Below are 16,192 nucleotides of genomic sequence, written 5' to 3'. Positions count from 1 at the left end.
ACTCTTTTGGTGAAGTCTTTTGAAGAGCATAGGTGTTTGATGTTTAGAAGATCCCAGTTACCTAGCTTATCTATTGGGGTTTGTGCATTGATGGTTATGGTTTGTATCCTGTTAATGCCGTCCGTGTATTAAGGCCTGTAGTGTTGGTTCTATTTTTTCTTCTATGAACTTTATAGTTTTAGGCTTTATATTCAGGTCTTTTTGAAGTAGTTTTTGTATACGGCATGAGGTATGGGTCCAGTTTCATTTTTTTGCAGATGGATATCTAGTTTTGCCAGCACTATTTGTTAAAAAGACTGTCTTTTCCCCATTCGATGGACTTTGGGCCCTTGTCGAAGATTGGGTGACCGTAGGTGGATGGATTTACATCTGGGTTCTCAATTCTGTTCCACTGGTCAATGTATCTGTCGTTGTACCAGTGCCAGGCTGTTTTGACTACTGTAGCTGTATCGTCCTTTGATTTCTTGATTGCTGCTTCTGTAAGTGTTGATTGTTGATAAAAGTAGAATTAAATCCTTGACAACTTCAATTTTTTGTTCATTTATGATAGTGTTGTTTATTTGTCCAGTTGTGAGGGTTTACGTTTTCTTTGCTTACGGATCTAGTCCATACTGAAAGCTGTAGTCTTTTACCTTTATCAGTAAGTGCTTCATGTTGTCCTGATTTTCAGCAGGCAAGGTTGTGTAATCTGCATATCATAGGCTGTTAATGAGTCTTTCTCTGGTCCCGATGCCGCATTCTTCTTTATATAGTCCATCTTCTCAGATTATTTGTTCAGCATACAGATTGAATAAGTATGGTGAAAAGGATACAGTTCTGCTGCACACCTTTCTAGTGGTGAACCAGCCAGTATTTCCTTGTTTTGTCCAAACAACTGCCCCTTCATGGATGAGCACAATTCCACATGATTCCACATGAGCACAATTAAGTGTCCTGGAATTCATATTCTTTGTAATGTTATCCATATTCATTATGATCTGCACAGTTCAATGCCTTCACATAGTTACTAAAACGTAAGTAAACATCTTTCTGGTATTCTCTGCTTTTGGCCAAGCTCCGTCTAACTTTAGCAATGATATCCCTTGTTCCATGTCCTCTTCTGAATCCAGCTTGTACTTCTGACAGTTTCTTGTTGATACATGGCTCCAGTCATTTTTTAATTACCTTCAGCAAAATTTTTCAAGCCTGTGATATTAATGACATTGTTTAATAATGTTTGCATTCCCTTTGATTGCCTGTCTTTGGAATGGACACAAATATGGTTGTCCAGGTAGCTGTCTTCCAAATTTCTTGACATAGACAAGTGAGAGCTTCCGATGTTGCATCCATTTGTTGAAGCATCTCAGTTCTTAGAGCCTTGATTTCGCTAATACCTTCAGTGCAGCTTGAACTTCTTCCTTTAGTACCGTCAGCTCTTGATTATATGTTGCCTCTTAAAATGGCTGAATATCACCTTTTTTTTTTTTTTTGGTTACAGTGACTGTGTGTATTCCGTCCCCCCCCCCTTTTTTTTTTTGATGCTTCATGCATTATTCAGTTTTTTTGCACATAGAATCTCTGAGTATTGCAACTCAAAGCTTAAATTTCCTGTTCAATTCCTTCGGCTTGAAAAATGCTTATTGTGCAGCTAGGTGCATTGATAATTACTGGTGATTGGAATGGGAAAGTTGGAAACAAAGAAGAATAATCAGTAGTTGGAAAATATGACATTGATGATAGAAATGACACTGGAGAATACAGCCTTAAAATTTTAGGACTTTAATACCTTTTTTCCTCATTTGATTCTTTCAGCAAACTTAATATAACAAATTGAGCAGAGAACACTAAGTGATTTGCCTAAGAGATCATTGTTAATGGCTAAGTGGTAACAGGAATTCCATGTTTTTTTTTAAATAAAAATGTATTCAGTAAACATTTATTGAGACTCTGCAGTCTGCCAAAACCATGCTAGTGTTCCACCTAGAACCAGTAGCCTAAGGGTTACTGTAAACAGTCCTAGCTTTGGGGTTTTTTCAAAATGTGGTGGTGGAATAATTTGGAAAAGGATAATGGTGATGGTTGCACAACATGATGAATGTAATCAATGTCACTGAATTGTATATGTAAAAATAGTTGAATTGGCAAGTGTTTTATATATTTTTACCACAGTTAAAAAAATTGTGTGCACCTCCCCCTATTCCAATACCAATCCATCTTAATTACTGTAGCTTTATAATACTTCTTAATATGTTAAGGGAGGAGCTCTGGTGGCACTGTGGTTAAAGCACTTAGCTGTCGACCAAAAGGTCAGGGATTCAAACCCACCGTTTCACGGGAGAAAGATGTGGCAATCTGCTTCCGTAAAGATTTACAGACTTAGAAACCTTGTGGGACAGTTTTGCTCTGTTACATAGGGTCACTGTGAGTCAGAAACTGCTCCACAGCAGTGGGTTTGGTTATGCTGAATATGCTAAGCGAAGTCCTTTCATGTTGTTTTTCATCAGGAGTATTTAAACATTCTTATTCTTGGCTCTTTGAAATTTGCATAAAAATTTGAATCAGTTTATCATGTTCCACAAGAAAAAATTTTTTTTTATTTCGATTAGAATTACATTGAGTCAACATCATTTTGGGGAGAAGTGATGTTTTATCATATTGAATTTGTAGTCTGTGAACCTAGTATTTCTATTTTTTAAAGTTCTTTAATGTCTTTGAAAATTTTTACTAATGTGCTTTATAAAGGGCTGTCTATCTTTGGTTAGATCTATTCATAAGAATTTTTTTTAAAATACTGTTACAAATGGCTTTTTTTTTTTTAATTTAAAATTTTATTGTGGTGAAATACATATAACAAAAACATTTGCCCTTTCAACCATTTTTTGTGTGTACAATTCAGTGGCATTGATTATATTCACTATGTTGTGTAACCATCGCCATTATTTATTTCCAAATTTTTTCATCACCTTTAACAGAAGCTCAGCACCCCTTAAGCAAGGACTCCCTATATCCCCCTTCCAGCCACCCCTGGTAACCACTAATAAACTTTGGTATTTACCAAACTTGGATATTTCATGTAAGTGGGGTCATGTAATATTTGTCATTTTATGTCTGACTTATTTTACTCAGCATAATGTTTTCAGGGTTCAACTATGTTGTAGCATGCATCAACTTCATTTCTCTTTCTGGCTGAGTAATATTCCATTGTACATATACATTTTGTTTTTATCTATTCATCTGTTGATGGATACCTGGGTTGTTTCTACCTTTTGGCTATAGTGAGTAGTATTGCAGTGAACATTGGTGTACAGGTATCAGTTTGAGTCCTTTCGGTTCTTTTGGGTATATACCCAGGAGTGCAGTTGCTCAGCCATATGGTAGTTCTGCGTTTAACTTTTTGAGGAACCACTAACCTATTTTCCAGTGACTGCACCTTTTTTACAGTCCCACTAGTGATGTACAAGGGTTCCACTTTCTCTACACCCTTAGCAACACTTCATATTTTTCATTTTTCTGATAATAGCCATCCTAGTGGAGGTGAAGGGGTATCTCATTTTTTTATTTTGTATTTCTCCATAACTAATGAAGTTGAGCATCTTTGCATGTGCTTATTGGCCATTTGTATATCTTCTCTGGTGAAATATCTATCCCAGTCCTTTGCCCTTTTTTTTATTTGGTTGATTGTCTTTTTGTTGTTAAAGTTGCAAATGATGTATTTTTAATAATATATTTTCCATCTGTTCATGGATTGAAGAAATCGTTTGTTAAACTGGTGTTCACATCTGTGAACCTTGTGTAGTTATTTGGGTTTTCTGTATATAAACAAGTATACCATTGGTGATTAAAAGGCTTTTCTACCATTAAACCTGCCCATTGAATTTTAAGTTTTAGTTATTTTTCATATCTGGAAGTTCTGTTTGGTTCATTTTCAAATCTGCTGATTGCCTCCTCTTTTCAAGCTTCTCTTTTATTTATTTTAAAGTATTACACATTGTTATTTGTTTTCTAGTTTTTTTTATTGTACTTTAGATGAAGGTTTACAGAGCAAATTGTTTCTCATTAAACAACTAATACACATATTGTTTTGTGGCACTGGTTGCCAGCCCTGTTGACATGTCAGCACTCTACCCTTCTCGACTTTGGGCTCCCCTTTTCCATTCGTCCAGCTTTCCTTTCCCCTTCTGCTTTCTCATCTCTGCCCCTGGGCTCATGTGCCCATCTAATCTCATATACCTGATTGAGCTATGTGTATTGTTGTTTCTTTTATGGGCCTGTCTAATCTTTGGCTGAAGGGTGAACTTGAGGAGTAACCTCAGTACTGAGTTAAAAGGGTGTCCTGGAGCCATGCTTGGGGTTTCTTCAGTCTCTGTCAGATCAGTAAGTCTCGTCCTGTTTTGTGAGTTTGAATTTTGTTCTACATTTTTCTCCCGCTCTGTCCATGACCCTCTATTGTGATCCCTGTCGGAGCAGTAAGTGGTTGTAGCTAGGCACCATCTATTCGTGCTGGGATCAGTCTGATGGAGGCTTTGGTAGTTGTGGTGCATTAGTCCTTTGGACTAACCTTTCCCTTGTGTCTTTGGTCTTCTTCAGTCTCCTTTGTTCTAGCCAGGATGGGACCAGTAGATGTATCTTAGATGGCCGCTCTCAGGCTTTTAAGACCCAAGATCTCACCACAGTCAGATGTAGAACATTTTCTTAATAGACTATGTTATGCCAGTTGAGCTAGATGTTCCCCAAGCCCATAGTCCCCAGCCCTCAGCCCAGTAGCTCAGTCCCTCAGGGCATTTGGATGTGTCTTTGAAGCTTTTATGACTGCCCTGGTCAAGTTGCGCTGACTTACCCAGTGCTGTGTACTGTCTTACCCTTCACCGAAATTACCGTGTATCTACTATCTAGTTAGTTTTTCTCTCTCTACTACTCCCCTCCCTTATAACCATCAAAGATTGTTACTTTCTGTGTGGAAACATTTTCATGTGTTTTTAGAATAGTGGTCTTATACAGTATTTGTCCTTTGGTGATTGACTTATTTCATTCAGCATAATGTCCTCCAGATTCATTCATGTTGTGAGATGTTTCGCAGATTCATCATTTTTCTTTATTGTTGTGTAGTATTCCATTGTGTGTATGTCCATAGTTTGTGTATCCATTCATGTGTTCAAGGGTACTGAATGTTTTTGCTATTGTAAATAATGCTGCAGTGAACCTGGGTGTGCATATGCCTATTCACGTGACAGCTCTTATTTCTAGGATACGTTCCTAGGAGTGGGATTGCTGGATTGTGTGGTATTTCTGTTTCTAGCTTTTTAAGGACACACTATATTGTTTTCCAAAATGGTTGTACCATTTTTCATTCCCACTAGCAATGCATAAGAGTTCCAGTCACCCCACAACCTCTCCAGCATTTGTTATTTTGTGGTTTTTTGATCTGTGCTACTAATGGTGGGGTGAGATGGTATCTCGTAGTTTTGATTTGCATTTCTCTAATGGCTAGTGATGTCGAGCATTTCCTTGTGTCAGTTAGCTGCCTGAATATTTGATGAAGTATCTGTTTATATCCTTTGCCCTTTTTTTAACTGGATTGCTTGTCTTTTTATTGTAGAGGTGTTGGATTTTCCTATAGATTTTAGAGATTAGACGTTTGTTGGGTATATCATAGCCAAAAGTTTTTTCCTGGTCGTAGGTTCTCTTTTTACTCTTTTGGTGAAGTCTTTTGATGAGCCTAAGTGTTTAATTTTTAGGAGATCCCATTTATCTAGCTTAGGTTCTGTTGTTTTTTATTGTTAATTATGGTTGGTATGCTGTTTGTGCCATATATTAGGGCCCCTAGTGTTGACCCTATTTTTTCTTCCATGATCTTTATAGTTTTTGGTTTTATATTTGGGTCTTTGATCCATTTTGAATAAGTTTTTGTGTATGGTGTGAGGTATGGGTCCTGTTTGATTTTTTTTCACAGATGAACATCCAGATTTGCTAGCACCATTTGTTAAAAAGACTGTCTTTTCCCCATTTGATGGACTTTGGACCTTTGTTGAAGATCAGGTGACCATAGGTGGATGGATTTACATCTCAGTTCTCGAGTCTGTTCCGTTGGTCAATGTGTCTGTCATACGAGTACCAGGCTGTTTTGACTACCGTAGCTGTATAGTAGGTTCTGAGGCCAGGTAGTGTGAGGCCTCCTACTTTCTTCGTACTCTTCAATAATGCTTTCCTTTCCATATAAAGTTAATGATTAATTTTTCCATCTCATTAAAGAATGCTTTGGTATTTGGATCGGGATTACGTTGTATTTGTAGATTGCTTTGGGTAGAATCGACATTTTCACAACGTTGAGTCTACCTATCCATGAGCATGGTGTGTTTTTCCATTTATGTAGGTCTCTTTTGATTTCTTGCAGTAGTGTTTTGTAGTTTTCTTTGTATAGGTCTTTAACGTTCCTGGTTAGATTTATTCCTGAGTATTTTTTTTTTAAGGGGCTATTATAAATGGTATTGCTTTCTTGATTTGTTTTTCATAGTACTCTTCATTGTTGTGTAGGAATCCAACTGATTTTTGTATGTTTATCTTGTATCTTGCTACTTACTGTACTGAATCTGTTAGTTCCAGTAGTTTTCTTGTGGAGTCTTTTGGGTTTTCTATGTATAGTATGATATCATCCACAAATAGGGATAGCTGTACTTCTTCCTTACCAATTTGAATGCCCTTTATTCTTTTTCTTGCCATATTCCTCTAGCTAGGACTTCCAGCACTATGTTAAATAGAAGTGATGATAAAGGGCATTCTTGTCTTGTTCCTGTTCTCAGGGGGAATGTTTTCAGCCTCTGTCTGTTGAGAATAATGTGGCTGTTGGTTTTGTATAGATCACCCTTTATTATGTTGAGGAATTTCCCTTCTGTTCCTATTCTATTGAGAGTTTTTATCGGGAATGGGTGTTGGACTTTATCAAATGCCTTTTCTGCATTGATTGAGATGATCGTGTGATTCTTTTCTTCTGTTTTATTTATGTAGAAAAAGTGTTTTTATGTTTTTTCAAATATTTTAAGTTATTTTCACCAGGAGTATAAGTCAGGGTAATGACTTCACCATACTCTGGAAATACATATATTATTTCACTATGTTGTTTCTCATTATTTTGGAAAGAAAATTTGGGATTAAACAAGTGCATTATAATTTTTATGAAAATGAAATGGAGAATAGCCTTTTATAGCTGCTAATTAAAGATATTTCTTTTTTTATAGGTGTCAGCTGTGATGCATGTTTAAAAGGAAATTTTCGAGGTCGCAGATACAAGTGTTTAATTTGCTACGATTACGATCTTTGTGCGTCTTGTTATGAAAGTGGTGCAACAACAACAAGGCATACAACTGACCACCCAATGCAGTGCATATTAACGAGGGTAGATTTTGGTAAGTATTGAGTTACAATTTTAATAAATTATGATTTAGAACTTTGTGTATATGTGTGTGGAGAAACAAAGGAGAATATTCTAAAACTACCCCCAATATCATACGACGCCTCAATTCATTAAAAATAAAACGAATCTCCTTTTTATGTTCTAAGTAATTCTTTCTCTTAATCACAGTTTACTTGTTTATGAAAACTGTTCAGAAATATACTCAGCTGACAAGGCATGAAATGGAAAAGTGCCTCAATAAAAAACGAATAAAGTTAAACTGACTATTCTTGCTAACAATACGTAAGTACAAGTTCTTGTTCTAGTTACCAGAAAACAGGTTGTTTTTACAGTTGATTAGAAGACATTGTGTATCCTTAAGAAAAGCTATAAACGTTTTACACTGTAATTTCTTACTCCTATTAATCTCTGTAACACTCTTAACAAGAATGGAAGATGATTAGTATTTCTCATACTTCTGTGAGACAGGCTAAAATCTGCGTGTAAAAAATATTACGGCTAAAAGTAAAAATCAGAGCATTTTAAGATTTTGCAGTTGTAAAGGTCTTAATCAGACCAGAATTATACAGTCATAGAATCCCAAGAAAGGGACCTTAAAGATCTTTAAGACCAGTGGTTCTCTAAGCCACTCCTTACCTCCGTATATAATATACCTGGATAGATAAACTAGATGATGGATAGAAGGATGGATGGATGGATGGATGGATGGGACTCAGAACCTTCAAAAACAGGACTTTAGAATCTGTATTTTTTAGAGTAGTTTTAGGTTTACAGAAGAATTATACAGGAAGTACAGAGAGTTCCTATATACTCCCTCTCTTCTGACATTATTTCTCCAATTAACATCTTGTATTCTTGTGATCCATTTGTTACAATTGATAAACCAATTATTGATTAATTGTTATTAATGAAAGTCCATATTTTACATTAGGGTTCACTCTGTCTTGTGTAGTTCTGTGAATTTTAACAAATGTATAATATCCTTTATTTAGCATTATGGTATACCGAATAGTTCCACTGCCTCCAAAATAGCTTGTACTTCACCTATCCATCCCTCCCTCTTCCTCTAACTCCTCATCTTTTTCACTGCCTCTATAGATTTGCCTTTCCAGATAGTTGGGGTTCAGTGGTAGCATTCTCGCCATCCATGTGGGAGACGCAGGTTTGATTCCCAGTCAGTGTACTTCATGTGCAGTCACCACCCACCTGTCGGTGGTTTGCATGTTGCTATGATGCTGAACAGGTTCAGCAGAGCTTCTAGACTAAGGCAGGCTAGGAAAAAAGGCCTGGTGATCTACTTCCGAAAATCATCCAGTGAAAATCGTGTGGATCACAATGGTCCAGTCCACAATTGATTATGGGGATGGTGCAGGGCCAGGCAGCATTTCGTTCTCTTGTGCATAGGGTCACCATGAGTTGGGAGGCCAACTCAATGGCAGCTAACAACAACAACACAGCTATGCCTTTTCCAGAATTCGTATAGTTGGAGTCATACAGTATATATCTTTTTTGTACTGGCTTTTGTACTATGCATTGAAGGATGTGAGTCCTTTATCAGATATGTGTTTTGCAAATAGCAAGGACTGGGGCATGTTGAAAGGGGACAAAAGTCAACCTGAACTCCCAGTTCAAAGCTGGGAAAATCTGAGCAACAAGATAAATGACAATAGTGCTGAATTACAACTTAAAGAATAAAATAAGTATCTTTGAGCCTATAGTGATATAAATAAATCAGTGAGGAAAAAGAGACAGCTCTTGAATTCTAATTAATAAATGTAGAAGAAATGAAGGAAATAAAAGATAACCATTAGAACACCATAGCAATTATTGCTGCAGGTAAAATCTACCAGTGGACAATTAGTGGGCAAAAGTTTGAGGAGAAACAGGATATATGCATACTCTCAAAATATCTCCCTCAAAATAAATATTTAGTAATTACAAAGGGAAAAATAGTAACTTAACAGTGGAGAAACCAATACCAATTTAACCAAGAGATCGAGTTTGACATCACCAGTAATAAGATTTATCAAATCAACATCATGTACCGAGGATATGATGCATTGAGAAGGGCACATCACCTCTGGTATTCTTCCCAGTAATGCATAACCTCAATCTAATCATGAGACATTAGAGAAGCCCACATCGAGGGACATTCTATAAAATAACTGACTACTACTCTTCAAAAGTCTAAAGATCATGGAAAGATTAAGGAACTTTTACAGACTGGAGGAGACTAAGATGACGTGACAGCCAAATGCAGTGCAGGATCCTTGATTCAATCCTGGAATAGAAAAAGAACATTAATGGGAAAACTGAACAAATTTGAATAAAGTCTAATTTAATAGTATGGTACCAATGTCAATTTCATAATTTTGGTAATTGTTTCGCGACTATGTAAGATGTTGACATTAGGGGAAGCTGGATGACGGGTATACTGGAACTCTGTACTATTTCTGGAACTTTAAAATCGTCTCAAAATTAAAAGCTTTAAAAAAGCATACATTGTTGTTAGGTGTTGTGGAGTCGGTTCTGACTCATAGCGACCCTGTGTATAACAGAACGAAACACTGTCTGGTCCTGCGCCATCTTCATAATCGTTGCTCTTTGAGCCCATTGTTGCAGCCACTGGGTCAGTCTGTGGGGGTCTTCCTCTTTTTCGCTGACCCTCTAGTTTACAAAGCATGATGTACTTCTCCAGGGACTTGGTCCCTCCTGATAACATGCTCAACAAAGTATGTGAGATGAAGTCTCACCATCCTCACTTCTAAGCAACAATTCCACTGTACTTCTTCCAAGACAGATTTGTTCATTCTTCTGGTAGTCCATGATGTATTCAGTATTCTTTGCCAGCACTGTAATTCAAAGGCAGCAATTCTTCTTTGGTTTTTCTTATTCATTGTCTAGCTTTCACATGCATATGAGGCGATTGAAAAGACCATGACTTGGGTCAGGTGCACCTTGGTCCTCAGAGTGATATCTTTGTTTCTGAGCACTTCAGAGAAGTCTTTGTGCAGATTTTCCTAATGCAATGCATCGTTTGATTTCTTGACTGCTACTTCCATGGGCATTGATTGTGGATCCAAGTAAAATGAAATCCTTGACAGCTGCAGGATTTCTGTTCATCATGTTGCTTATTGGACCTGTTGTGAGGATTATTGTTTTCTTTATGTTAAGCTGTAATCCATACCAAAAAAAATATAGTTAGATTTAATTCATACTCATCTGTTAATATCTGTCTTTTAACTGGAGAATTTAGTCCATTTATATTCATAGAGATTAATGATATAATTGAATTTATTTATGCCATCTTAGTGTATTTTCTATTTGTCTTGGTTTGTCTATTTCCATTTTTTTCTACCACTTTATCCATCTTCATGTATACTAAGCCTAAAGTAATCAGGATCTTCATCCTCTTCTCAAACAACATAAGAACCTTAGCATGCTTTAACTTAATTTTGCATCTAAACTTAGTTCTTGTATGCCCCCCCTACATTTGCTGTAATTTGATAGTATTGTTAGTGCTGTTTTACACATCTTATACAGTCCTCTTACCTGCATATTTACCAATATCATTGCTTACCATTCTGTCTCTTTTTTTTAAATTGTGCTGTAGTTGAAAGTTTACAGAGCTAATTAGTTTCTCATTCAAAAACTTATACACAAATTGTTTCATGACATTTGTTGCAATCTCCACTTTGTGTCAGCCCTCTCCTGCTTTTCGTTTTCCACCTCGGGTTTCCCAGTTCCATTCGTCCAGTTTTCCTGTCCCTTCCCACCTTCTCTTTGTTTTTGGGCAGATGTTGCCCATTTGGTCTTGTATACGTGTATACTTGATTGATTCCTCACCTATGTTATTGTTTGTTTTATAGGACTGCCTAGTCATCGTGTAGTATTCCACTGTGTGTGTGTACCACAGTTTGTTAATCCATTCATCTGTTGATGGGTACTTAGGTTGCTTCTACCTTTTTGCTGTTGTGAATAGTGTTGCAGTGAACGTGGGTGTGCATATGTCTATTTTTGTCACAGCTCTTATTTCTTTAGGGTATATACCTAGGAGTGGGATTGCTAGATCATACCGTGTTTCTATTTCTAGGTTTTCGAGGAAGTGCCATATCGTTTTCGATAGTAGTTGTACCATTTTACATTCCCACTAGCAGTGTATAAGAGTTCCAATCTCCCCACAACCTCGCCGACATTTGTTATTTTCTGTTTTTTTTTTTAGTTTTTTTTTTGATTAGTGCCGGTAATGTCGGGGTGAGGTGGTATATCATTATAGTTTTGATTTGCACCTCTCTAATTGCTAATGATGTGTTTGTTAGCAGCCTGCGTGTCTTTTTTGGTGAAGTGTCTGTTCATACCCTTTGCCAATTTCTTAACTGGATTATTTGTCTTTTTTTTTTGTTGAGGTGTTGTTTTCTATAAATTTTAGAGACCAGACCCTTGTCAGATATGTCATAGCCAATTTTTTTCCCCCAATCTGTAGGTTCTCTTTTTACTGTTTTGAAGAAGTCTTTTGTTCAGCGTAAGTGCTTAATTTTTAGGAGATCCTATGTATCTAGTTCTGTGTGTGTATTTTTAGTTACATTTAATATTCTATTTATGCCATTTATTAGGGCCTCTAGTATTGTCTCCAGTTTTTTCTTAGTATTGTACCTATTTTTTCCTCCATCATCTTTATAGTTTTAGGCTTTATATTTAGGTCTTTGATCCATTTTAAGTTAGTTTTGTGTACGGTATGAGGTATGGATCCTGTTTCATTTTTCTACAGGTAGATGTCCAGTTTTGCCAGCACCATTTGTTGAAGAGACTGTCTCTTCCCCATTCAGTAAACTTTGGTTTTTGTTGAAGATCAGCTGCCCATAAGTGGATGGATTTACATCTGGGTTGTCAATTCTGTTTCACTGATCTGTGTGTCTGTTGTTGTACCTGTACCAGGCTGTTCTGACTACCATGGCTGTATAGTAGGTTCTGAGATCAGGTAGTGTGAGGCCTCCTACTTTGTTCTTCTTTTTTAATAAAGCTTTACTGATTCGAGGCATCTTTCCTTTCCATATAAAGTTAGTGTTAGTTTTCCATCTCATTGAAGAATGCTGTTGGGATTTGGCTCAGGATTGTGTTATATCTATATATCGCATTGGGTAGTATTGATGTTTTCACAATGTTATGTCTTCCTATCCAAGAGCGTGGTATGTTTTTCCATTTATGTAGGTCTCTTTTAGTTTCTTGCAGTAGTGTTTTGTAGTTTTCTTTGTATAATTCTTTTACACCCCTGATTAGATTAATTCCTAAGTATTTTATCTTTTGGAGGGCTATTGTAAATGATACTGTTTTCCTGATTTCATAGTTGTCTTTGTTAATGTATAGGAATCCAACTGATTTTTGTATGTTGATTTTATATCCTGTCACTTTGCTGAATGCTTTTATTAGTTCCAATAGCTTTCTTAGGATTTTCTATATATAGGATCATATCATCTGCGAATTGGGATAATTTTACTTCTTCCTTACCATTGTAGATGCCCTTTATTTCCTTACCTTGTCTTATTGCTCTCGCTAGGACTTCCAATACAGTGTTGAATAAGAATGGTGATAAAGGGTATCCTTGTCTGGTTTCCGTTCTCAAGGGGAGTGCTTTCAGATTCTCTCCATTGAGGATAATATTGGCTTTTGTATAAATCCCCTTTATTATGTGGAGGAATTTCCCTTCTATTCCTATTTTGCTGAGAGTTTTTATCAGGAATGGGTATTGGACTTTATCAAATGCCTTTTCTGCATTGATATGATCATGTGATTCTTTTCCTTTGTTTTATTTATGTGGTGAATTGCATTGATTGATTTTCTAATGTTGAACCAACCTTGCATGCCTGGTCTGAATCCCACTTGGTCATGATGTATTACTTTTTTGATATGCTGTTGAATTCTATAGGCTAGGATTTTGTTGGGAATTTTTACATCTATACTCATGAGGGATATTGGTCTGTAGTTTTCTTTTTTAGTGATGTCTTTGCCTGGCTTTGGTATTATATTCTTTCTCTTTAAAACATTATCAAGATATAATTTATGTACCATGCAATTCACTCATTTAAAGTGTACAGTTCACTGATTTTTAGTTTATTTGCAAATATTTGCAGCTATCACAACAGTCAATTTTAGAACATTTTTATTGCCTCAAAAAGAAACTAATCCCCCATCTCCCATCTCCCCTCAGCCTTAGGCAACCACTAATCTGTCTGTCTCTGTAGATTTATCTATTCTTGAAATTTCATATGAATGGAATTATTCAATATATATGGTCCTTTGTGGCTGACTTTGTTTACTTAGAATAATGTTTTCAAGCTTCATCCAAGTTATAAAGCATGTATCAGTACTTCATTCCTTTTTATGTCCAAATAATAAGCCATTGTATGGATATATCATATTTTGTTTATCCATTCATCTGTTGATGGATATTTGGGTTGTTTTCTACCTTTTGGCAATTATGAATAATACTACTATAAGGGTTTGTGTATGAGTTTTTGTGTGGACATGTTTTCGTTTCTATTAGGTATATTACTGCAATTGCTGGGTCATCTGGTAACTCCGTGTTTTAACCGTTTGAGGAAGTGCCAGATGTTTTTCCAAAACAGCTGCACCATTTTACATTCCCACCAGAAGTGTATGAGGGTTCCAGTTTCTCCACATCCTTTTCAACATTTGTTATTTTCCACGTTTTGGACTTTTTTAAAAAAAAATAATAGCAATCCTAGTGGGTATGAAGTGGTATCTTATTGTGGTTTTGATTTGCATTTCCTTGATGGCTAATGAAGTTGAGCATCTTTTCATATGCTTATTGGCCATTTGTATATCTTCTTTGGAGAAATGTCTGTTCAGCTCCTGTGCCCATTTTTAATTAATTTGTGTCTTTTATTATTGAATTGTAGTAGTTCTTTATATATTCTAGATACAAGTCTCTTATCAGATATATGATTTGCAAAATTTTTCTCCTGTGGATTATCTTTTTACTTTCTTGATGGTGTTCTTTGAAGCACAAAAGTTTTTAATTTTGATGCTGCCCAGTTTATTTTTTCTTTTATTATGCTTTTGGTGTCATATCTAGGAAACCATGGCCTAATCGAAGGTCACAAAGATTTTACACTTAATGTTTTCTTCTTAGTTTTATAGTTTTAGCTCTTACATTTAGGTCTTTGATCCATTTTGAGTTAGTTTTTGTATATAGTGTGAGATAAGGGTCCAACTTCATTCTTTTGCCTATGTATGTCGAGTTGTCCCAGCACCATTTGTTGAAAAGACTGTTCTTTCCAAAATGAATATTCTTGACACCCTTGTGGAAAATCAATTGACCGTAGATACTTTCAGCGGTAAAGTATACTCCCAAAGAAGGGTTTTTTTCCCCTGGATTCGCAATTTTAGTCCACCGATCTGTACCTGTCTTTATGCCAGTACCATGCTGTCTCAGTTACTATTGCTTGCTTTGTAGTAAGTTTTGAAATTGAGAGTGTAAGACCTCCAACTTTGTTCTTTTTCAAGATTCTTTTGGATATTCTGGATCCTTTGAATTTCCGTATGAATTTTAGGATCAGCTTGTCAGTTCGTGCAAAGAACCCAACTGGGATTTTGATAGGGAATGCTTTGCATTTGTAAATTCATTTGTGGGGGACGTTGCCGTCTTAACAATATGAAGTTGTCTGATCCATGAACGTGGGATGTATTTCCATTTATGTAGGTCTTCTTTACCTTTGATGACTCATGGACATATGGTATCCCAACCACTCTTTATGCCTCTGGAGTTTTTTGGGAGTATACTTTTACCACTGAAAGTATTTGCTGCCGTTCAGTGGGGACTTGAGTAATGGCAAAAGACTAAAGAAGAGTTAGTTGAAGCAAAATACCTGGAGTATGAGGCTTGCAAATAAGGTAGTGCAACCAGGAAGTGTGATTGGGTAAAAATTTTGTCTCTTTTGGCTTTTTCACCCCACCTAGGCCTTGTAAGCATATTTATGGTATCCTGTGTGATAGTTAAGGAGCCCTGGTGGGCTTGGTTTTGTTTTTTTGTGTGTCATATTTGGAAAACTAGAGGTTCCCCGTATAACCTAATGGAAGGCGCTTCACCATATTTTCGGCAACCAAGGTTCCTTGGGACAGGCAGTGGCCCATCAATTTGCAGGGCTGAGAACATAAAAAGTTCCATGGTAACCATATAGTCCCAGATAATATTTCTCAAAATCTATATTACCAACCAAGAATTTAAACACACTCCATGACTCAGTATACTTCCATTAATGAAAACACATGGTATCCAAAAAAAGCAAAAAGTAATAGGGTCACCAAAGGGTTAATTTCTCTCAACAATATTTTGTAGTTTTCGGAGTATAAGTTTTGTACTTCCTTTGTTAATTGTATTCCTAAGTTCTTTATTCAGTATCATTTTTGAGTTGTTCATTGCATGTGTATAGAAATACGATTGATTTTTTGTATATTGATTTTGTATATTGTAACCTTGCTTAACTCATGTTTTTTTCTAATAGTTGTATATTTATTTATTGTGGTAAGTATATATGAGATAAAATTTTTGCCATTTCAACATTTTTTACATATACAGTTCAGTGACATTAATTATGCTCATCATGCTCTGCAACCATCACCATTGTCTGTTTCCAAATTTTTCTGTTACCCTTAACAGAAATTCACTGCCCCCTAAGCGAGGACTCCCCCTTCCTCCTTCTCTCCTGCCCCAGGTAACTTGTAATAAACCAGGGTAACCTTTAATAATCCAGGGCCTCAAACCCCTGCTGAAAATTTGCACTTCTA

General features: G+C 36.3%; 1 protein-coding gene across 1 annotated transcript in view; it reads left to right on the top strand.

The window, feature by feature from the left end:
- Window positions 1-16,192, top strand: part of KCMF1 (potassium channel modulatory factor 1) — a 97,895-nt gene that overhangs the window by 47,268 nt on the left and 34,435 nt on the right. Inside the window, exon 2 of the mRNA XM_023742347.1 lies at window positions 7,212-7,379. Within this exon, the coding sequence (XP_023598115.1) occupies window positions 7,349-7,379 (31 nt within the window). The 5' untranslated portion in view covers window positions 7,212-7,348. The remainder of the gene's footprint in view (window positions 1-7,211; window positions 7,380-16,192) is intronic.

This window comes from Trichechus manatus, unplaced genomic scaffold (genome assembly GCF_000243295.1).
Source record: "Trichechus manatus latirostris isolate Lorelei unplaced genomic scaffold, TriManLat1.0 scaffold00208, whole genome shotgun sequence".
NCBI classification, from domain to species: Eukaryota; Metazoa; Chordata; class Mammalia; order Sirenia; family Trichechidae; genus Trichechus; species Trichechus manatus.
The sequence above is the reverse complement of the archived record's forward strand: the minus strand, read 5'-3'. Positions and strand labels throughout refer to the sequence as shown.